Source organism: Haemaphysalis longicornis, unplaced genomic scaffold (genome assembly GCF_048455015.1).
Source record: "Haemaphysalis longicornis isolate Haplotype H1 unplaced genomic scaffold, Haemaphysalis longicornis Haplotype H1 scaffold_4, whole genome shotgun sequence".
Taxonomy (NCBI): Eukaryota; Metazoa; Arthropoda; class Arachnida; order Ixodida; family Ixodidae; genus Haemaphysalis; species Haemaphysalis longicornis.
In genome coordinates, this window is record NW_027526361.1 from 121,682,790 (window position 1) to 121,707,438 (window position 24,649).

At 45.9% G+C, this 24,649-nt stretch overlaps 1 protein-coding gene across 1 annotated transcript; it reads left to right on the top strand.

Annotated features, from left to right (window-relative positions):
• Nucleotides 1-634: 634 nt before the first annotated feature.
• On the top strand, nt 635-22,518 carry LOC144179354 (uncharacterized). Its single transcript, XM_077707674.1, has 7 exons — nt 635-1,037; nt 6,556-6,785; nt 7,838-7,957; nt 9,929-10,101; nt 18,922-19,081; nt 20,426-20,575; nt 21,064-22,518. The coding sequence occupies exons 2-7, from the start codon at nt 6,571-6,573 to the stop codon at nt 21,425-21,427; spliced, it is 1,182 nt and encodes a 393-aa protein (XP_077563800.1). The 5' UTR covers nt 635-1,037; nt 6,556-6,570; the 3' UTR covers nt 21,428-22,518.
• The last annotated feature ends 2,131 nt before the right edge of the window (nt 22,519-24,649 follow it).

The following is a 24,649-nucleotide window of genomic DNA, read 5'->3' on the forward strand; positions in this document are numbered from 1 at the left end:
TGAAGACCCAGGTTGACGAAGGTATATCGGGCAGAACGGCAGAGAGGGAGGCGAGCCAAGTGGGCGAGGGGGAGACGCTAAAGGCGCCGCATAAAATCCCTCTCCGCTCGTGGCACCAAGCTGCTTAACGCCGCGCACGGGCACGGCAGCGGCGCAGCGGTCATTTGTATGCGACCTTGAGGAAAGCGAAACTGGCGTACGTCTTCCCGCAAATCGTGTCCGCTGGCGTAACTCGGCAGGCAATAACTCCGAGCCGGATACAAGGACGAACTTGGGAGCCGCGCCGATGTCGGCTTTCGGGCAAAACAAAAATACCACTCGAGTGGCAACGCTCCACAGGAAAGGGGTGTTTGGTATTTGCCATACTTTCTTGAATCGAACGTTTCACCTTCGCCGTACGCGTACTCAGACGCGTACTTTCAATCAAAGAAATCCTTTCCTCACTTTAGTGCCATCGGGGCGTAGAAAAAAGGGTGCTTATGATCGAGGTGATACGGCACCTCACTTGGATACGCAAGCGGTGTGATTTCGACGCTCGCTTAGCGCAACGAGTTCTCTGCTTCCCTCTCCCTCCTTTCCCTATCTCGTTTTTTCACGTGCCCGTGAGCTTCGGTTTTTATAAAGCTTGCGTTCGCTTGGAGTCTACTCCCCGCTACGCCAGCGGTCACGTGACAGAGGTGTAGTACGGACGGAGTGCTCGGCTGGGACTTTTCTTACAACCGTTCGCGCCTCGCTCGCAGCAGACGCGACCAAGCCGGGGCGGAGATAAATACAGGTAGAGTTACAGTGGAAGCGAGCGAAGGGAAGGGGCTAATACCAAGTGTCGCGCGCGAGAAGCCCTATCCGGCAGGCGGATCTGTCGGCCTCGCGGTGTATCTTCCGTCTGTCTCTTGACACGTGCGCCCGTTGAAAGCTGAGACGTCGGGTCATCGCTGGCGGTGGGGCGTCACCGGAGAGCGTAGTCGCCAACGGGTATTTATTTTCTCGCTGCCCAGCGCGCAGGAGGTCAGTGTTGCGACGGCCAAAGAAAACCTAAGGTAAGTTGCTCCCGTCACTCGTTTTGATTCCACGGCTGGGAACATGATGGAATGACTCAGAGAGCTAATTTAATCGTCAGTAATATGGATCAGGCATTTTGGTGTGCTGATTAGGCGTATCTATGTTCTTTTACATGTTTTGTATTTCCAGCTTATTTACACTGCTTTCCCTCGAACTCACCACCGTTGTTATCGTTCTATAAGGTGGGTGCGCGATGTGGTTTTTTGACGGCAAAACCAGCCGGTTCTACTATCATGCGCACTAAAAACACAAATACATACATACATACATACATGCATACGTACATAGGTACATGCACAAATATAGACATACACACAAACATATATGTGCATATATCTGAAGATATATGTTATAACATTTTATTTTAGCCGGTCTGGATATTTGCATATAGAGTGGTAAAATTGTAGCTTATTGCCATTTTATCCTGTGAATGCCTAGGCGAGTTAGTTTATTCCATTCGCAATAGCTTTTGAACACCACATTTTATGGCGCACGTTCCTTTCCCTCTAGCCTTGTGGAGTGGCCCGAGGCCGTCTGTGAAGCCCCCTTTAGGAGGAAAATTTCGTTTTGTTTTTCGCTTACGTGTAGGATGGAGACATGACTCCTTTTCTTTGCGACAAGAACAGTGTCGCAGCGAACCAAATATATGCCATTGTAAATATTCTAATGAATTAAATTATTTCACTCGCGCCATGCTCTGAGCAGTTTATGCTCAGACTTGGCGCCCACGAACTGGGAAATGTGTGAATCTATACGGAAATATATGAGCAGTTTCTTAAATATCAAGCTTTCAGAGGAAGCTTCTCATTCACCTACATGGCACGGACCTACTGTTTTGTATGAGGTCTAAAGCAACTATTGGTGGAACGAGCCACTCTCGGCAAATCAATTTAAAATAATACCTTTTTAGTACCCTAAGAATGGTCTGCCCGCAACTACGAAATAAAGCCTTCTAATTACTATAAATGTTTTGTTTACTCCCTGAAGCGTTTTCAGGTGGCTGAAAGCATTTTACAGGATAATTTTCTAAAACTAATTCACCACATACGTTTTTCTAACGCTTTACACTTTATTGTCCATTAACACATGAAGTATTCAACTAAATGGTTTGAATGCGCCTGATATTCACTGCCTTGGAATAGGCGAATAAGATTAAATGTAGTGGTTTGAGTATTAAGGGCTCCGTAATATTACACAATAAGCTCGAGAAAGAGGCATAACGGAGGCAAGGAAAACACTAAATATTGCCGCGAACCATGCATTGGGTTTGTTTATTTGTGTTTTGCTTTTACCGCCCGGCTGCGCCGGTCTGTGTTATCTCCGTGCCAAGGGAAGCGCGTGTTCCATTCTTTCTTTCTGTGCCTCATGTGTTATCTGTTCAGATAGGGAGAGCATTCCGATCTAACGGGAACATCCCGGAATAATCTTCTTGCATCTACAATGTTCTCGATGCGAATCGACGGTTCCAGAACCACGCGCGCCGAAAGATAAAAAGCCTGCAGAGCAGACGCCGGGGCATTCGATTCTGCGACGCTCGCCGACGCACGTACGTCACTTTGTTGACCACTGCTTCACCGCCTCTGTATTCTTTTCAGTTGTTAGGGGAGCACAAGTTCGCTCCAATAAACTTGTTTCTTTTCCAAACAACTGCTTCGTCCTTGGCTACGTGACAATATTTTACTTCTCTTATCTACGGAATTCACAGTTGTCCAGCGAGTCATCGTGGCGCTGGCCAGGCAGGAGGACCCCGGCTACCCGGTGACGGGGAGCGGAGGACCCCTAGCCGGGTTGGCTACATCTGCGGTGACGACTCTGGCCAAGTCATGAAGACCTAGCAATAGGACTTCATTCGCAGGCCCCAAAGAAGTTTTTCCAATCCAATCACAGTTAAGATGGACTTGTTGCCGCGGAGGCCGATTTGCTGATGGAGGCGAAAAGCAAAAGCGCCCGCGTGTATGAGATTTCGGTGCGTGTGAAAAATCCCGAGGTGGTCAAAATAAACCCGGAGCCCGCCACTGCGGCGCGCCTCATCACCTGTGTTGCGTCGGTGCGTCAAACCTTACAATCAATCAAGATGAACTCTTACCTGGACTGCACGTGGGTCAAATAAATGTTAGAGCGCTGAAATAAATAAATCTAGATTATATGCCAGACAATCACGCACTCACACAAACTCACGCACACGAGAGAAGGCGCCTTTCGCAGAATACTTGAAAGGGAGTCATGACGTCAAACGAGGCTTACGTTGCTGTCGGCAATGGTTTTGTGATAATGTAGGCCCATTTGATGAAGTAAATGAACGCAATAAAAATATGAACTGAAGTAAAGTCAGCGTAACCAGAATTACCATCATCTGGTCGGGGTAACTAGGCTGTTAATGTCTCCAAGGAACGTGCATCGCTAATTTGGTGTGTGTGTGTACAAAATACAGGGGACTCAGAACAAAGGCGAGCCTTGCCTAAAAAAAAGCCTCCCCCCGAATTCCGCCCCCTCCCCCAAGTGAGAACAAAAAAGCATCCGCTGTTTGTTTCTTTTACTTGCGGTAAACCTTATCACGCCTCCCTATAATTAAAATCAGTCCTCTCTGCATTGCAGTTGCTTTGAAGGTATTAAACTAAATCTATTCTCTTGTTGTTATTAAACTTGTCTGCCACCGCCAATCGCTGCATACCACTCCACATTTCGTTTTTCTCGCACCAACATCCACGCAATTTTTGCGAAAATGTAAGAACAATTAATTAAAGTGAACTGGTGTCACTTTGGCGTCAGAAAATATCAGTTATTGTATTTTGCTTCCACTTCTGGTGTATCTTAGAAAAGGCAAAACGGGATAAAAAATTGTCTTCGCGAAAAGGTATTATACGAGCTTGGCCGTGCTGCCTTGGGCCGCAAAGCCCGAACGGGCCGATCAGTGTTGAGCTATTCAGCAGTTGCCTTGAACGGCCTTAGCTGACGAACGGGGCGTTCAATGCCTCCACCCGTCAAACTCGAGAAACTGCCGTTTAACTGTTGCTTGCGTAGTGATAAGGCTATGCGTATATCTACTGTTCCCCGTACGCTTATTTGCAAGTGTCATTTACGACAAAAGCAAAGTAGTTCCTTTAGCCTACTGGACCACGTTCAGTGCTCCCACTGATCAGAAGGAGGCGGCCTAAGTTGCTTTATTGCCTCCTTCACCACAGAAGGTGCGGCCTGTGAGACGTTTCAGAGGGCTGAGCTTTTAACTAAGTAAAGTTATCACTACTGAAAGTGACAAATGAAACAAAATTGCCGGGTATCGCCTCACTTCGCTGCAAATGTCGAAAGACAAGAGTCCTGTGCCACTCCCTCCACGGAAAGGCCTGTCTTCTCTGTCCCGACAACCTCTCAAGCTCTTACCCTCCCGTCTCTCTCCTCCCGCGATAAACACGGTGGAGGCTTGTTCAAGTCAATTCAATTTTACCGCGTTACCCTGCACGTGCGCCATCTACTGGAACCTTAAGTTACTGTAGGACATCTCGGAAGTCCGCCAGGAGATCTAGTCTCGGCAGCTAGCGCTTTTTTGTATTTTTGGGCCTAAACATTGTTTTGAGTGCGTATATTTCAATTGCTACCGCAAAAAAAAAAGCAGCCATGTAGTTCTAAATAGAACAACGTTACAGGAACTTCTTAAGTATTGATGCTTTGATCAAATTTGCCGAATGTTTTCTTTTTGCGGAACATAGTAGACCCGCATGAAGTGTGTTTTCGGATTTAGTGGTTTGACAAAGTTTCGCCTTTACAAACTTCTGGTTACAAGTTCTGTCGAGGTTTGTCCGGTTGGTTGAATCGAGGGCCAGACAGACAGACAGACAGACAGACAGACAGACAGACAGACAGACAGACAGACAGACAGACAGACAGACAGACAGACAGACAGACAGACAGACAAAATAAAGGGCTATAAAATAAAATAAAAGCCCAACCCGTACCACATACGTATCACGGGTAGACAGACAGACAGACAGACAGACAGACAGACAGACAGACAGACAGACAGACAGGCAGACGGCCGACACAGACAGACAGACAGACGGCCGACACAGACAGACGGACAGACGGACAGACACACAGACAGACAGACCGGCAGACATACAGACAGACAGACAGACAGGCGGACAGACAGACGGACAGATAGACAGACAGACAGACAGACAGACGCACAGACAGACAGATCACAATTTTGTGGTTTAAGATGCCAATGAAGGGTAACGCCTTTAAAAGAGTACGCTGAGGTTGAAGAGCAGTATGGCACGGGCCAAGAATTTGATGCTTTAATAAGCCCGTGATATGGCACCCAGCCATGCTTGAGCGCCCATAAACCTTGCCAGGAGGGCTTGTAAGCGCTATAAACAAATCCGGAGGATTGTAGAATTGCGTATCACAGGGCGGACCACAGCAATAAACAAACGCTGCATAACCAGACGCCGACAAAGTAGGAGACAAGAGAAGTGCAGAGGCTAAGGCGTTGTGCTGCTGAGCACGAGGTGGCGGGTTCGATTCCCGGCCGCGGCTGCTTTTCTGATGGAGGCGAAAACCAAAAATACCCGTGTGTTAGAGATTTCGGCGCACGTTAAAGATCCCCAGGTGGTCAAAATTAATCCGGAGCCCTCCACTACAGCGCGCCTCATCGCCTGAGTTGCGTCGGCGCGTTACACCCTACAATCAATCAAGAGAAGCGCAGAGGCAACATGCTTTTTAGGAGAGATCTGTGGGATGGCTTCCCAAGCAGGGCATTATATACCAGTCTAGAAGAACGCTTCATTCATGGGCGATAGATCTCGTGGTTAGTTTTGGTGCTCGCTTAGGGCACAGACCTTCGTGACACTTTGGGAATGTGCTGTACCCATTCCAGGAGTACTACTTCTCGGAGGAAAGCATTGCCGGCTGGATTTTCTAAGGCTACGCCCACCCAAATTTCGGCTGGTTCCTACCTCCCCCCCCCCCTTCCCTCCCTCTCCCCTTACTCCCTCCTTCCCTCACTCACTCACTCACTCACTCACTCACTCACTCACTCACTCACTCACTCACTCACTCACTCACTCACTCACTCACTCACTCACTCACTCACTCACTCACTCACTCACTCACTCACTCACTCACTAACTCAATTCGCGTAGTTTGTTAATTTCCCCTGCGAGACATGTGGCTGCCTCTCGCTAGCTCACTTTGTAGAGCGGCTGAAGAGCTGTGGCGGTGGCCCTCGGTTTTAACAATCGGCGGGGAAAAATTTTCAACTATAAAGTTGCTGAAAAAAAAAGCTTATACAATTTCTCTGTAACCGTGTGGCTGTACTTTCGGTGGGTGTGAACGTCTTTTTTGCAAAACTAGAGGTGAAATGCGCACACATCACGCTGTGCATTTCCATAGTACTCTTACAGCATAAAGTTCTAACGGCGGTGTTGCTTCAATGGGACGCACGGTTAGCGTAGAAGACAAGCTCAAGAATTACAGCACTGACCAGTATTCTATCCGCAGGGGCCACTCGTCATCATGACAGTGCAAGCCATGTTCGCTGTTGTTGCGGCCTCTTTGCTGGGCTTCAGTGATGCTCAGAACCTCGGCATCCTGACCAACCCGCTGGGAACGCTGACCAATACGGGCTCCCGCCTGAACCCGGTGAACCTCGGAACGCGCGCCTTCGACCAGACAATCGGGAAGTTCACCAATACCTCAGTCTCGGATATCAGCAGGCAACTTACTGACAAGTAAGTTCAATGGAGCGTGGTTTTGGGTCTATTGAATTGGTGGGGAATAGCTGATTTCAAAGTTAACGGTTGGGCTCGGGCAAGCATTGAACTCGTTGATGATATAATTAGTCGTCTGCACATTTTATATGAACACTTCTGACTAGTATACAACTGACTGACATTTTTGCCGAGCTTCTGAGGGTCAAATTTTTGACAGCTATACCTAAATTATAGAAAAAAGAAGGCTGAGAAATCTTACGGTTCTCCAGACAATATATGATAATTTTGATACTTCCTTCGCAAAGACTTGACCTGCTACTATAATAGAAGCACTGCTGTCACTTATAATTACAACAAATCAAATTGAGCGTGCGAGCATCTCTCGTCAACACAGAAGCTCCTGAAGCCCATTAAAATGGCAAATGTTGCATAGGTGAGGGCGTCTAGTAAAGCTTATGTCGGTCTTACCTGAAATTCTTTCTACAACCATTCAGTCATAAGGCAGTAAAAGCAGTGTTGCGGACCGTATGATTGTCGTTTCAGGAATTTTTGCAGTCATCTTAAAAACTCTTACTCGGCAATGAACAGTATTCCATCGCCCCGCCAACCAGTTATTCCGTTCATACGTGGATAACATTTAAAAAGCGGGGCATAAACACGATGTCGAAAACACCTTTTGGACCCATATACTCTTCAAATTTGCCGAAGAATCGGCCGAGAATGAATCAAACAGGAGTGCACAGCGGTAGCATGACTCGCTTCCTCGCTTGGAGGCTTGCTGAGTGACACGGTTTATTTAGGAATTTCTTGCTCTCGGGGGCGTTGTCCGGACACGTCCAAAGTCGTTTTTTACGTTTAATAAACACTAGAAGTTTTCTATTTGCTTTTTTTAGCTCTTGTATTTTCTATTTGCTTTTTTTAGCTCTTGTAAATTAGCTCTTGTATTTAACGTCTGCAAATTACATTGTGTTTGAATGTTTGCGTGCCCTTTTGGATTACATGTGAATTCTTGTTTTGCTCGAATATCATGCTGCAGGGTATAGTTTGTGAAAATATTCAATTCGTTTCAGTGCCATCCCGGGAGTACGCCACCGGATCATTACGGACGTGCCTTTGGGTGGTCACAAGTTGGCTGAAATCTTTCAAAACGGCAGCGACCACGTGATTGACTGCAATCTTCTGGGTGACAAGTAAGTCTAAAATAATTCTTGAATAAGTCGCTCGACATTCCAATAATCTGAGAGCTACCTAAGAACTTACGGCAGATAATGCATGTAGTAAGCTCCATTTCATTATATCGTGAATAACCTGTAGGGGCACTATAGACGGCGAGTATAAGTAATGTCGACAAATATAAGGTATATGTTTACAAATTCATAACACTGGCAGAAAATTAACTGCCGAACTGTTCACAGGTGAAAGCAAGCTTGAATGGATAATAACTTCAAGATGTTAAGGATGTCAGCATGCGTATATTTCCCACATGCGCCAAATTTAAAGCTTTTGTGGAAGGCCATCCGCGTTAAACACCGAACTAAAGGATGCGTACCTATCTTTGCGCACAGCGCAACGTTTTGAATGCAAAACTTAGCTTATTCAGGGCAGAAGACATGCATTATACTTTTCATTGTGCATGAAAAACGAACTCGTAAAAAATTTGAGGGATAAAATTAAAAGTCAGTACCCAAGTTATCGTTTCGCATATATCTTACCACAGCCTAAACACTAAGAGGAGCTTATCATTTTGAACAGTTACATACAGTCGAACACGGATATATCGAACTCCAAGCGGATCGCGAATTAGTTCGATATATAAAAAATTCGATATAACAAAAATGGGCTCTGAGACCTCACCTATGGCGGACGATCGTCGCATTCAAGGATGACAAATAATTCCGCCCTCACGACGCAACAGGACACTTTATTTCCGTGAAAAAAAAAATCGCTCGTCTTGGCCTGCTTCTTCGTCCTGGAAATGAAATTAAAGACGCTGGTCTCGATCTTCTCGAAGCTGCACAACTAGAAAATTCCAGCAGCACGCTGCGCCTTCGCACACCACGCACAACACGTACGCAAAAGAACAGCGCGCATGTACCACAAGAACTTTGAAGGTAACAATTCCAAGGCTCTCTGAACGGACTCCAACAAAGCACTCTCGATGGTCATCTCCGAGAGAAACAGTGATTTCCGAAAGGTGCGGGACAACTCGCCAAACGGCAGCAACAGCAGCAAAATGCAAAAGAAGGAGGAGGCCGCCAGCGCATTCGTTCCCTCTTCCCTTTCCCGAGACGACATCTGGGGAAGACAGACCCAGAGAGAGAGAAAGAAAAACTCTTTTTCGGCAAGCCGGGGAACGCACGCAGCCGAAAAAAAAAGGACGTGTGCAGTCGGGGCAGATGCCTACCTCGCAATGTCATATTTTCCGAGCGTTCGGGCTTGTGTGCCTAGAGAGATTTAAAATACCGGGCTCCGTCCGCTAACGCTACGGCGGCCGGTAGCGGGGCCCGACTGGGCAAGCGCAAATTCGTCCCGGTAAAGGAGATTAGTTACGCGAGCCAGTCTTCGCCATGCCCGCGCATTCCTCCACATCCTCCTCAACCTCAATCGGGAGTGCAGCGACCACCGAAGAGCACATTCCAACTCGCGCGGCGTTCGATATACCCAATGTCGGGAAAAATACGGTTCGATATAAACGTACGAATTCCTATACTTTTACACAGAATTTTCAAGGGGATAATTTATGAGTTCGATATAGACAATAATTCGATATACCCGTGTTCGATATATCCGTGTTCCACTGTATAAGGCATTTCTAGCCCGAAAACTACTCTAATGATTTCTTTCTTCCAACAAGCGACTCCACCATTTATACCGATGTTGTTTGGTGACTTAGTTATTCTATGCTCTAGTGACTTGTCTCGTAACTAGCGATTAAATTACTTTCTCTAAAATAACGAAAACCCTGCACCCCCAAGTTGTTTGTTACCTGCATGTGAAGGTAAAGTCGCATCCATAAAAATCCACTGTTACTGTCTCGGTGTGCAGGAATCACCATCGAGTAAACGTTGGCTAGCATGCTGAGTTTTCTATAGGCTTCTCTAGTGGTATTTGGTTTCCATCGAGTGGAAAACTGCAGTATGTCCATGTTTTTACCACTTCAGGGCTTTGATTGAAGGCGTACTGGTCGTGTTGCCGGAGAGCTTGGTGACCAAAGTGACGCCCGAGGAGATGGAAGACTTCTTGGAACTTTGCGGTACTCGAGAAAAGTTCAGCAAGCAGAAGTCTGTATTCGACTACATCGGAGACATTTTCAAGAGCCTATTTATATTTCCAGGTAAACGCGCAGCAGCCTTTGTCAGTTTTTCTTACCTAGAATTATAATGGCCCGCATGTGAGGGTTTCATAAGTACGTTTATTGCTTCCACGTTTTAGTTGGGCTGGTACGCCCCTCACCCAGCGTTATCTTTCATAAACAGTCGAGGTACATAATTTGGCAATATAATCTTTTTCGAGAATAATTGTGCATGGGATCACCGCTTTTAGGGATACAGGATTGTTTGAAATATATTGCCGATGTAATTGTGTGCCCGGTTCAACAAGCGGCGCACAGATGGGATCGGGGCCAATAATAAGCGGCAATGTACGTACTAATAAAAAAAATCGTCAGTTTACATACTACCACGCACTGAGCGAGTTCCATGATGGGATGGATTGGTTTGCATGGCAACCTATCGCCTTGCATTTATTTCAGTGTTCTTCGTTGGTGGTATTGTTGCCTCTAGAAGTAGCTCTGAAAACGAATGCAGAAAACGCTTAACCATTTTGCATAATTCTCAGGAAGACAGCTTTCTACTACGAAAGCTTCAAAGAGAGCATAATGAGGGGTACAGAAATGCAGCCGGAAAGCAGTTGACACAGTGCAACACCAATGGTTTCGTAGGGGGTAGGACGCTATTAACTGCGGGTTAGTACTTGGTAATCCGTGTGGAAACACACCACTGAAAACATTGCAATAATCATGAAAGCAATCTGCCCGTTCTCTCCTCCTGCACCCCCCCCCCCCCCCGAAAAAATGGTTGTGGCTTTTATGGAAAATTAGCATGGCCGTGAAGACTGACCACGGGAATGGAGGAGAATGACGAAATGCTATAGTCGTCTGCGAAGCTTGCACGAAGATATAAAATGCACGTGCATACCCAACTTACTACCTGCCGCCATTAAGGGGTCCGTGGAGACGAAATACAAGTTGGGTTAAATAAAAAGGCTTCTTAGTCTCCATAACAATACTACCAATTTTATCGCAAACTTCCTACAAATAATGGCGATATTAAAAAAAATATGTGAAGCAGTGGCGACTCCCTAGCCACTTCCAGAAACTTTTTTGTCACGTCGCAAGAACTTCGTCTGTGCGAATGGTTGCACATGAACTAACCCATGGTTAAGACAGATACATCACTGGGCGATCGTAGTGAGTTCTCTAGTTCTGTTGGATCGCATCACTTGAATGCTAATGACTTGAATGACGTCTTTTATGGCCAGAATACATCACTGTAGCGCGAAATGTAAACATTTTTTAAGACGTCTTGAGCTTTTTTGTTTAAAAAACGTCTTTCGTGCACGGAAGGAAGGTGAAGGAGGTACTGAAGTGTAGTTATTTTAAATTAACCAAGTGGTATTTTGCCTCATGTTTAGTGTTTTGTTTTCCCGTTGTATTTCGTCTTCATGGCATTTTCAAAACGCCTGGCTGTTCCTTTATTCAGCTTGCCGGGAGCACGCACAGACCCTCGAGGTAGTTATGTTGTATTGGAAAGTATAGGAGCTTCAAACACCAAAAGATTAGCGTCGGTCACGAAAATAGGAATCAGCAGAGAAAAGCGCAGTTGTGAACCTGTCCGATTATACAACGAGGAAAATCGCACCAGGAATAAATACACAGAAACGGATGAACAAAGGCCACAAAAATGTATTGCTATTTTCAGTGCGGTTCTTCTACTGCCCACGAAGGACCACAGGTCTTCCGTAGTTATAAACAGAAGAGACCAGAAGTCGAAGAAGAAATTGACTCCGGATACCATGCAAGCCGAGCATGTGCTTCCCTTCCACGCAGTTATCATAAAGATACAGGCAGAAATGAAGCATGTCGGACACATGTCAACCTATACGGCTGTGTACACTATGTTTCGGGGTATGCATATGTCAGTTTATATGGCGGTACTCGCCATTCATATACGAGATGAAGGAAAACAGAAGCTTTCCATACAGATGTCAACGTGCATTCACGCCCTCCCCCTATGATATATGAGGCGGTGGGAAAGGGGAGGCTTGTACGCACATGCGAACCGGCATGCAAGGCAAGCCCCACGCCTGATACATGAGATGACAAGGAGCCCCACCATACAGGTGTGGTCGCAGCCCTGCATGCGTCCATGATAAAGCGAAGAGAGAACCTTACATGCACATACCTGCCTTGCATGGGGCTGCTGACGCACAGGTTTTCCCTCTCTCCAGACAGGTGGGAAACTATGCTGTTCAGCGTGCACATGCAGATATATTTGACGCATCACGTGATTTCGGAGAAATATATGCTTTTGTAAGCATGAAGTATGATTCCCTGGCGGAAAAAAATGGAGGGTAAAATAAGGATGAACACGTGGAGTTGGTGTTGGCAATCGTTTTCCTGATAATGCTGACTTCACCATGAATTAAGACATTAGAAATAAAAGGTTACGTTGGCAAGAATAACGAGCAGTGCATTTGGCGGAGAAGCATGTTTTCGGAAAACTTCGGAAGTTTATTGAAGGTTCTGTGGAGGGGTACCAAAAAATGAATAGATTAATTGCAATGGAAGTAAACATTTGGATGGCATCAGGGAGGACCGATGTAAGCAAGGAGTAATACAAGAGTTTCGCGGCCGCCAGCAAGTTTGTCAACTTTCTTCTGGATACAAAAGATTTGCCCATATTTGCCAATCGGAAATGAAAGAAAACAAAAAGATACCCGAGACAACCTCTCAACTATCGTTGCCCGTATATTGGAGGAAATATTTTGAAGCAAGTAGCTAAATCGTAAATAGTGAGCCTAATATGAAGAATTAATATGCGTACCTTGAGTACTGTTCAGGTTCGGATAAATTATGAAAACGGCTATGTTTAGTGAGATACGGTGTTGTAAGAAGCTTAGCCGGGAAAATTATCTTTAAAAGCCGGTTTATGTACTTTCCAGCGTGTAATGCCTTGATAGACACAAAGTCAATCATCAAATTCATTTAACATGTCGAAAATGTGAACTTGGACGATGTCGATTTTTCTCCACACGGGGTTTTCTAACAACTGCGTATTACATGAAATTAAGGCTCCTATATGCGGTACTTGCTGTGCACATATATATGCGTGATGCATATATGACACCCTAATACTCCTTGCTCTCAGCGTCTAGCGTGAAACTCGATTCTTGCTCCCAGAAACGTTATCGCATGAGGCGGTGGCGTAACTGACAGCTGGTCTACGCGGGTGTCGCGTGAATGTCTTAGTTTAATGGCTCGTACAACAATTCGGCAACTTTACTCTGAGTGTATAAATTCAACTGTCTCATTCTCACATGATTGTTGGAACTGATGCTCGTTACAATGAAGTTCAAAATTGTACGTCAGCTTTCCACGTTGGTTTGGCGTGTTCGCACCGCAGTACTTTCATCCAGTGGCCAGTTTTCGCAATACATCGCTCGGAGCATGGCACCAGATGTTTTTATGGCTCACTACGCATACATCATCGTTACTAGACACACTACCTATTTACCGTGAAACGGTTGCCGGGACACCTCAGGCGTTCTGGGTAGAAAGAAGTTACTGACACAGCCAGCGGCAAAATTTTTAAACCATGCGATGGTTATGTGCGTAAGGCAGCACCGTTCACTACCTTCTTTCTCCTCTCCTGTTCTTTCTTCATACGGCTGCCGTCCGACAAGCAGTTGTTTTGACATTGGTGCCATTAGGGCGACTGAACAGGGCGCCAGCTCGATCCTGCCGACTGGCCTCCAAAATTAGCTCCGACAAAAAAGAAACACATCACTTGATCTGCGCACATTTACGTAGGCGCCTTCGCTCGGGCGTCCTAACTTGTTTTGAATGACAAGCGAGTTATGTTCTATAGTACCTAAGTGGCGCTACATAGGGAATGGGGATTGGTTGCGGAGTTTCAAATGTTAGTTTATTTCGCTAACAAACACGAAAGGGAGGCGTTTAATTAATCATCAGTGTTTAATGTCAACCCGGAAAAAACTCCAGAAACTGCTCCTTGTAGAGAAGTATAGAAGGTTTGTTTATATTTACTGCCGCATGCAGAGCCCGCGATATTTACGGCGCAAGGAGCAGCAGAAAACGAAAAGGTAAAACGGAAACACTTAGCTCTGCGTGTTTACAGTCGATAATTAGCAGTTAAGATGCATGCTTTGGCTTGGTGCAAGGAAAGCAAAGGGAAAGGCTAGATGCCTTGGCTACGAGCAGACAAAAAGACGAAAGGCTAGAAAATATCCTCGTATCCAGAGGGACCTGCTATTTATGTCAGCGCAATAACCGGTACGTTGACAAAAGGCAGCCAGTGCGGTTCATCTCCGGTGCCTCGGCTAAAACTCGCATGGCTTCTTCATAGCCTCAAAATAGCCGTCTGTTATGATAAGCGTTTGTCCAACATCACGACAAGAGACGCATGGCGTTTGTTTTGGCTGGACATTAACGCTTAGAGGGACACGCCAACGCTTAGAGGGACACGCCATATAGGTGACAAGCTCACAAAAAATTACGACGGCAATGTTTGTTCTTCACCAGCAATGCTTTACCCCACGAAAATTCCATGATTCAAAACCGCCACCATCAAATAGAGCCCACGGTTCGCAACTGCAATTGAAGGCGATGCTAGTTGCACAGAATGCAATACAGAACCAAATGGATTTGGAGCGATGCTGTTTGTCATTGTTACTTAAAGTTGCTTCTACTATCACCCGTTTTTGGTGTCTAATCTCATGGGAAGTTGACAATCTGGTGTTACACCGAGATGGTGCAATATTCGCCCCGTGTTACCACGACACGGTAAGTGTGTGTTCGGTCCCCCCGATTTAGACCGAAAGTCGGCTCCTATTACACGTGTAAATTTAAAAGCCGACTTAACAGCACGTTCCAAAAATTGAGTTTTAGAGGAGTGCGTTTGGCAAAACTCGGTATTGTTTGTCTGCCATGAACGGAAGAACTGCGCAGCTAGCACTAGTGGTGCAAGGCTGTAGAAATAGCAGAGCTGGCGGCCCTCTTCATTCGTCGGAGGCTGTTGTACCACACATTTATTTCCGGACTTGCCGCTGAAAGTTCTCCATGACTGGCAGGCCCGGATCATTTTGTCCGCAGTCTCTCAAATCCCTCCCATAGTGAACCGCGTTAGCACACGTTTGAATCCGAGGCAACCGGCTTCGCTAACGCGGCGTCCGTAGAGCGAACTATACGAATGTTCTTCCCACTTCAGGCGCGAACGCATGTGAACTGGCAAGGAGTCATGTCACGAACGCTGGGGAGAGTGTTCTTAAAGGTCAAGCTGACAGACGCCGGGCGCTTCTCACGAGGCGCAAGCTCACGTGAGCTCGGGTAGACTGAGTTTTCTGGTAGCGCGCGACGGCGGAACCAGAAACTTAAGCCTAACGGCTGTTAAAAAGCAGTTTTGTTGCCAAGTCCTGCACTGACTTTGAAGCATGGATATTCGGTACGAAGGATGTACGCCGGGGTGAAAAGAAAGCCGATGAATTGTACGAATTCCCTAACAGTGGTCATCAAACGAGTGTGCCGGGTCCCCTTCCGGGCTGGAAAAAGCGATGGGCGAACTATTGATAAACGATGTTGATTCGCGCTAAAATGTCAAACAAATGTGCCCTTTCAGTTAAAGTGGCCCAAATACTTGCTCAATGCCCGCCTTTCATGGCAGACTTTTGTGGCGACGCCTGCTACAATCTAAAGCAATTGCCTCTTGCAGCTACCCGCCGCGGTGGCTCAGTGGCTAAGGCGTTGCGCTGCTGAGCACGAGGTCGCGGGTTCGATTCCCGGCCGCGGCGGCCGCTTTTCTGATGGAGGCGAAAAGCAAAAAAGCCCGTGTGTACGAGATTTCGGCGCACGATAAAGATCCGCAGGTGGTCAAAATTAATCCGGAGCCCTCCACTACGGCGCGCCTCATCGCCTGCGTTCCGTCGGCGCGTTAAACCCCACAATCAATCATCAACCTCTTGCAGCTAAACGTCGCCCAAACGCCTACATGCTGCCTTTTGTGTGTATGGCTTTCCAGCCTAGTCGGCCTGTTGTGCAAAAAGCTACCTTTAACACGTGAGCGTCGCGTATGAAGTGAAGCTAGGAATGATGCAGCGAAGCCATCTCTTTGCATACCAGGTAAGGTTTGGTGAACAAAATAGAACAAGATGAACAACTTTGTGAGGGCTTTGCAGACCCCTGAAACGCCCTCGTAGACCCCTTCGGGTCTGCAGTGCCCCATCTGAGAACCATTGCCCTAATAAAGGCCATTCCATCCAGACAGCATCACTGACAGCAAAAAGATAAATGACCGTATTTTCTTGTAGAGCCGTTCTTTCAATGTCAGACGAATTTTTTTACAAGCTCCCCGTTTCCTTCATTCCGGGATTTTATCAATGCATGGCAGTGCAGTGACAAAACAGAGTGGATAACATTTATCGCTTCCACAAAAAACTGGAGGCCATTACGCCCTACGAATATAGATCACCGGAGGAGCTGTATAGCTCCCAGCGGGGGATACGTATCCATTCGTCGTAGAGAGCGGTGGCACGGCACCACGCAGAGCACAATCCTTGCACGACCCACGAACTTTGAATATTGCCGCGTCAGCATTTTTTTAAGCGAAGCTCGAATCGACCGACTTGTGCTGTCGTCGTTCCCCAAAACCCCTCCGCCGCCGTGCCCCCGCGCCCCCGCGCCTCCGCTGTATCTCCATCCTTGCCCGCAGCTGGCGCGTAGGCGGCGCGGTGCGTCCCGCCACATTGCAGACGAGCTCTAGAGAAGGTTTGCTCCTGCGGTCGTCCGGCATTCCACAGCCAGAGACGGCACGGGTAGGCCACGCGTGGTTTGCTCCGACGAAGAGCAGGCAGCCGTGCAAGAACGCTAACGTGAGGGGGTCCATTTGTCGAGCTGAGAGAGAGAGAGAGAGAGAGAGAGAGAGAGAGAGAGAGAGAGAGAGAGAGAGAGAGAGAGAGAGAGAGAGAGAGAGAACTTTTATTTGAGCCACTGTTACTGATTGTTGGTGGGGGCTGGGCGGAGGCCAGCTGCGACTTCGGTAGCTCTGCGTACCAGGGCCTCCTGAATCTCCCGGCTAGAGATACCCAACGCCTCTCTCCATAGCTCGCTGCTGGAGATTTGAGGGAAGGGGTCGTAAGGGCAAGCCCACATGGAATGGTCCAGAGTGGCACGTTGGCCGCATTGGGGACAGTTGGGAGACGGGAAGGGGAGGGGTGGATTTGGTGTAGACGAGCTCTGTATGGGAAGGAGTCTCCTCGAGTCGCCAATAGCGGGTTTGGTGAGGCATGAGGGAGGAATGGGCGGCGGAGAAAGCATGACGAGAGAGTCGGTAGTGCTCCACGATGTCGTTAAATGTGATGAGACGTTCTTTGGAGGAGCGCACGGCGTGTCCGGGGACGATGCTCCGAGTTTCGGAATTTGCGTTCTGGGCAAGCGCAGCGGAAGGAGAGGGTTGTGCCATGGTTGGCCACTGGCTCTGCATTTAGATTTTTGGAGAGTTGCAGACAAGCTTTTTGTGCACCCCTGTTTCCGGCAGGGAAGGGGTTCGTTAATTTGGTAGTGTTTGGGGAGAACTTTGTCATCATGTTGTTTCGTAATGCCACTCTCAGTTAGACTGTAAGATTCTTCTTTTACGCTGTGTGTATAATTACTAGATTATTATGTTGGAGTAATATTATTCTTGAGTTTTCTGGTATTTTTTTGGGTGTTGGTCTGCCGATTTGTACTGTTGAAAGCTGAAAGGACGTCCCGGAGGCAAGGGCCAAGAATAATTGCGTTGAAAGTAGCCTTTGTTTTTGATATGGACGTATTATTTTTTTGCATTGAACTTGGGATAAATTGTCTTCTCTTGTGATGAAAGTGCGTAGGATATGCCAGAACTTGAGTATGGCTGCTAAGAACTACTCCATAATTCTGTACTCAACGAACGGGCTCAGAAGCAGTTGCGCACACATGCGTGTTATTGAGAATATACACCCTGAATATTTCCTTGAAACGGCAATAAATTCGGCTTTTACGCCTATGACGGGGTGACTACTAGATTTCAGAAATTTCTACTATATTGTAATTTTCACGGACCTGTTAGTTTTATTCGTTACGTTTCTCAGATATTATATTGGTAATCTCAAGTACGCCGACTCTCGGTTCAAAGGTTTCAGACTGTTTTCGGTAAAACTAGTGCGGCCTGTTCTAATTCTTTCTAGGGGTATTTTGTTAAACTACGCTTAGGGAAGTTATATGTTAATCAACCCTTACTCCTTACACAATTTCTCCGGAGCTGAAGACTTCTTACGTGCTTAGAAGGCGATAGCTTACCAATACTTATCAAAGACGTCTTTACTGAGCCCTGTATAGCGTTCGCGTCTGTGCTCACTTTCTTATCTTCGTCGTTTGGAGCGAATTACTCCTACACACCTGCTGGCCTCTCTTCGAGCGACCGCTTGTCTAGGAGCAGACGCCTCTGTGGCTGGCCTGAAGTTGTACTCATTTACCGCCACGTTCACCTGTCATGTGCACGAGGTATACTAACCCTCGTTCCGCCCCTGGAAACGTGCCTTGCAAACGCATAAAATTGGCGTGATCACGTTGTAATAACGTAAAAAAAAGTGCCGGTAGAAGTCCCAGGTGACGAACACGGATGTTAATGTGGAAGCCGAGGTTCAGTTCTTACACGAACTCAAAAGTGTCTTTTCTTTTCTTGTCTTGGGCTGGGAGTTTTGGCCCGTGGACATGATAAAAGAACGGAAGGTTACCTCAAAACAGCTCTGCTTTAAAAAACCGTGGTCGGTACGTTTGTATCGTTCGTATTTTGTGGTCTCGCCTTCGTCTTCTCACCTAATCAGACGAAAATTTTGTTCGCAGGAACCAAGTGGTGTGGGGCTGGTGACGTGGCTAAGAACTACGATGACCTGGGGCCATCGAGGGCCACCGACGCCTGCTGTAGGGAACATGACCACTCAGAGGACAACATAGCCGCTCTGCAGTCAAAATACGGCCTCAGGAACACAAACCTGTACACAATGTAAGCAGACTGTGGCCCTCACAATTCTCATCCCATTTAGAGTTGCCGCAGCGAGCGTACCTTGGCTGTGAACACTTTATCAATCCTATCAATGTAACGAAAGTACATTGAACAGAGCGAAGGACGCGGGTAGCGTCCTTGGGAAAGATTTACCATTTTTGTAATTGCTGAAATAAACCAAACACCTTTGCAGAAGACAAAGTGGATACTTGGGAAAGTTAGTGGGTGTTCATGCTGAAGTCGTACAGTGGAAACAGATGAAAAACAGAGGAGGAAAGCAGAAGACGGGCGCTGACTCAAAACTAGAGTCGAACTCGCAACTTCAGTTGCGAGTCACCACCTACTTTGGGCTTGCTTATGCTGTCCCTTGCCTCTTTGAGCTCTAAAGTTGCCAAATGTCTTAGCTGCAGCAACGCTTTATCCACTTATTGCCTCCTCCTGACTTGGTGTAACGTAAGTCAGTCACAACTGCTGCATCCCTCTCAAGTTTAAGGGGAGCATGTGCGTCCTCCACATTCGTTTCAATGGTTTTTAATTGGAAGTTAATGTTGCGGTATTTCACGCAAAAGTAGAATATGATGTTCCAGCTAAGCCTGTGGACGACTGCATCACTAAAAATGTGCAGAAGACACTGGTGCATGTTAAAAACCCAATGTGTACCCGGCAGCTTGAAAAGAACGGCAAGCATTGTAGCTACAGTGCACATTTAACTGGGACATGTGTGCTTTTATATACACTACTTCGATACTCCTTGATTAAAAAAAAAAAAACTGCCGAGTTCTCGACGCATTATTTGAATTTAACCAAACTTTCTAAAAACGTAGGTCCCAAGTTTCATTTTTTAAATAAAAATCACTGTGGTTCGAGGCGTACTAAAGTAGTCGCTAGTACGGTATACCCACTGCTATTATTCTAGGAATCGTGGGTGTAATAGCTCATCTTTCAGTACGGAGTGGCAGTTTTACACCCGTATTTTTGACGGAGTGATATTCGTTTTTTTCTTGATGTTAGAACCTTTCTTATTGAGTTAACAGAAGAACTGTTAAAATCGACTGTACAATTTTGTGATCCTTTCTCTTTAAATGCTAGTATACTACGCCTTTTAGTCATGCGTATCATTCTTTGTGATGTAAGCATCATAACATCAGCATGCTAGACGGGATTCGTAAAGGGGAGAAAAACAATGTTGACTTTAAGACCTAGCACGCATATGAAAACAAAAATTATCTTTTTTGGTTTCCCGAAATCTGCACTTGAAAACTTCCCAGTGGTGCACCCAGAAACGGGTCAAGAAAGCGCGGGAAAATTATTTTTTTGCCTCGTCATTTCTGTTTTCTGTTTCAGGACCCACTGCAAAGACGACAGAAAATTCTACGGTTGCCTTCTCAACGACAGCAGCCTTCCTTCTGCCACAGTTGGCAAGCTCTTCTTTAACATCCTGAGAACCAAGTGCTTCGACTACACGTATCCCAAGAAATGCGTCCAGAACAATGCGTACGTACCGGGTTTCGACGATGAGCATAGCTGAAAGGCGGTAACTAATAGCCCCTACACGAAAAAGCAAGATTCGTGCCATTGACATTTAGTGCAGTGTTTCTTGTCTGTTTCAGTGAATGTTGCATTAGCCGTGCAAATGTGATTAAACTTTACGGCTATGGTGACTGTTGCGGCACAGTAGCGGAAGGTTAAAAGTTAAAAGCTTTCGCCGCATCGAGTTGTGTTTGAAACATCAACCGTCAATCATTACCACGAGTACTGCAGCGGAAGAATGACGCGGGAAACAAAACATAGAGAAACAATGACAATGATTGAATGTTGCAACAATGTAGCAAGCACAGTTACGCTGCATGTCTTTGCGTCATCGAAAGAGCGAACACTATGACTGATGTTTCGTAATGCTCCCGTTGCCCGTTTGTTAACCTACACACAATTGCCGTACCTACGGTCTTGTAGGAGCTGAAAAGTGACTGCAACCATTTCAGGCTCTACATCCCGCTGATCACCGAGAAATGCCGGGAGTACCGGTTGGACCCGTCCGGACCCAAGGAATGGCAGACCTTCTCTCCTCCGAACTTCTACAAGGACTACCTGGCCCGCAAGAAGGGGCAGCAGACCAACCAGACTCGGCCGTCCGTTCCTGTTCCCCCGATAGGCGGCGCCAGCGTTCCGGTCCCCACGGAAGAGCCGGAGGAGGAACCGGAGGAAGAGCCCATCGAGGATGCTGAGCCCGACAACTGGCAGTCCCTGGACCCCGCAGACATCAGCCTGGACGCCACAGAGGAGCCAGTTTACGAAGATACGACACCGAAACCATTGGTACCTCGCTTCAGGAGTTTCCGGGGTTGAGTCTACGGAGTTGAGTTTTTTGTTCCGGGCAGGCACTACAGCCGCAGGCCTCCGTTGGAAATCGTCCACCTGGTCGCAATGCTCCTGTAATTTCGACAATTTAGTACAGACACTTTCAAACATCCCCTGCCCAGTGAATAAGCCTGTGTTTTGAGTTCTCGCTAGATATACTTGCCAGAATAGCACGAATCGTTTAGTGGCTGTGGGCAATAAATATGCGAGAGCAAATTAAAACCAGAAAATTTTTTTCCTGTCTGCTCTCTGTGAGCGGTTTATGGGTTTGCAGGTTGTGGCTTTGCCGTATTGTGCGTTGAATATGTCTACAAGATTTATGTGCCCAACAATGACGAGAGAAAATAATGCTCTGTATGCGTATGTGCACCAACATACAAGAAACTACCTTAGAACTGATGTATGGTGTGTAAAGCTTATGAAAGCACAATGACCTTCAGATCACGTGTATTAGGCGATAACATATCAAAGGCAGGTCTTATAAGCGTTGTTTTACAACACCGGACTTGGTGCGGAAGGTGTAGAATCTAATACACAAGGCCCAATAGAGACGCAAAAACTTCGCAAGTGCATTATTGTTCTTTTTTGGACTACTGAATGAGCTCAAAAACATCTCCTAAACCATATCCAGGTACAAATAGGTAAAAGTAAAATGCGTAAATTGTAGTTTTTTTTAATGTTTCTAAAACTTGTTTCAGCAAAAGAACTTATAGCCCAGATAAGCAAACTACCGGAATTTATGCTCGGGGTAGTGGGGACATTATCAGACGTTTTGTAAAATATTTTCACATCAGTGATACGTTATACGCGGTTGCTCTATCTCGCATTTGTCGCTCATAAGGTGCATTGACTTACGGTGTTACAGAAATATGTTACCAAGAGAACGATGGTGATGATCATTACGAATAATTGCTTCCATGCACTACGTTTTGTAGCGGGTTTATCAAGTTCATATATCAGTTATTCGTCCCATTCTTCTACAACTAACGTTCAACGCGTACTCAACTGCGACTAGTATGGATCACCAAGGTATTGTGATGAAAATCGCCAATAAACGAATTTAATGCCCCCCCCCCCCTGCCTACATCTTGTTATGGGAACCATATCTCTGCAACGGCCGGTAGTATATTTACATCCGCCTTTACAAATATTAGAGCGAAACACATGATCTGACCGTATAGATGCATAGTGACAACAGAGGTAAGTGCAACACGCACCTAGAACGTTGTACATAAAGGGAAAGGAAGGTGGTACATACGGTACTTTTTTAACGTAATAGAAGTCGTTTACGTAACTGTAGCCCGACATGAGTGTGTTAACAGGTAAGTCAACATCTATTCACTGAATATTTTATTTTGCGTTTGTTAAGTCATTCATAGTAATAATATACCACATTAAAGAAGGTCTGTGGCAGGAGGTTCCAGTTGAGTGTGCTGCAGCAAAAGCACTCCAAATCGTCCTAATAAAATGAAATCGTTGAACCTGTAGCTTTTCAACGTCTATGGTATATTTCGAAATTACGGTTACTTTAATAAAGTTTATATTCCCAGCTTGAAACTTACTTCTATTGGCCGTTTTACAGTTGTTACAAGGACGCTTCCGTGTTTGGTTCAGTACATTTTGAACTTTCCTCGTTATGCCTCTACTTCGAAACAACTCATAACAGCATTCGGGGCTTAATGGGCATGCAGGATTAATGCATGTACAGAATTCACATGAAAGGTTCAGAATACATCATACGCGGTACGCATAGCCTATGGAACTCTAAAGACGATGCCCCTTCTGGACTGAACGTTCACGACAATGGCTTTGTAGAGCTAGAGTTCCTGAGTATGGAGTAACACTTTCGATACTCGGCCTCAGTGGGTGTTTTCAGTATTGAGACTAAGTACAAAAGGAGCCGCTGATAACTTTAAGCCAAAAATAACACACATAATTTAGACCGTTGGCCTCGAGGAGTGCCTTTAAAAACGAAATTTGATTATTTTGTTTGCCATAATGTGCGGCTACATTTTTGTGCTGTTTATTTGCGTGTATTGTATGTGCTGTATCGCCCCTCCTGCTTGGGCCCAGACTGGGCCTGCAGTATGTACTAAATAAATAAAATAAATAAATAAATAAAAACTTTCTTAGTGGAAGCGATGACCTTCTGTCAAAAAACTATAACTTCCCAATAGATCATTTCGCCACCCGAAAAGACCAGGAAAGATATCTGGACACACGGCGCGTGCGTGTAACCACGCTATCATTTTGCGAAACAGTTTGTTGAAAAATCGCATAAAATGAACGGTGCTACATAACATATTTTTAGCATCGATCATGAAGAAAGTGTACAATAATTCATGTTTATCTTATAAATCACGCATCGGTATAGCCTTAGACCGTTCATACATGCATTTACTTTGTGCGCAAAAAACCGTTCCATAAGTTTGTTGTTCGTTGCGATTCGGGTCTTTGAAGGTTTTACGATCGATTGGACGCAGTTTTAGAGAACGTTGGACGCACACTTAGTTTCCGTGCTCCGCTCGACTTTCTTCACGAAGAGATGGTAAATTTGTCTGTATAGAACGGCGCTTTTACATTTTTGAATTCGTAGTTCACCTGTTTCCCGGAAAGGCATCCAAGACGACTACTCTCTGTAAATTTTAGATTTGGTAGAGGAGGCGGAATTTGTAGACGGGTTCAAAAATTCTGCTAGACAGTATCGGTCTCTTAGGAGTTTCCGGCTGTCTGCTGTCTCTGAAACGCCGTACTCTCTGAAACGCCGTACTCTGCTGTCTCTGAAACGCCGTACTGAAGTACTCGAACCGGTACGTACGTACGGACTGGTTTGAGTACTTTTTTATGGTTTGTGTTTGAAGCATGGTACAAAATTTGCTTGCTGTTGGCTTATATTAGAGGACACATTTTTCTTGGAAACATTTTTTTAGCATAACCCTCATACCTTTCCGCACAAAGCCACAAGTTTTGAAAAAAAAAAAAAAGTTGCCCGCGGGATTTATGAAAACATGCACACCACACTTCAGAAAATTTTTAAAATTTTTCGGCCGACGTGCAGGCCTTCCAAAATAAAAAATGTGGTATTTACTGGCGTCCACATAAATAAAACAAAAGTGCAAAAAATACCGCTGCGCAGAAATGTTCCATTTATGAGCACAAATGTTCTGCGTACAAATGTTCCATCCCATAAAATCAGTGAGGTGAAACTGG

What these genes read in the sequence shown, in the direction of transcription:
- LOC144179354 (XM_077707674.1), top strand. Translation starts at nt 6,571, where the DNA reads ATGACAGTGCAAGCCATGTTCGCTGTTGTTGCGGCCTCTTTGCTGGGC. An exon ending in TGCAATCTTCTGGGTGACAA is followed by an intron (nt 7,958 to 9,928) that starts GTAAGTCTAAAA and finishes TTACCACTTCAG; the next exon opens with GGCTTTGATTGAAGGCGTAC. An exon ending in AAATGCGTCCAGAACAATGC is followed by an intron (nt 20,576 to 21,063) that starts GTACGTACCGGG and finishes CAACCATTTCAG; the next exon opens with GCTCTACATCCCGCTGATCA.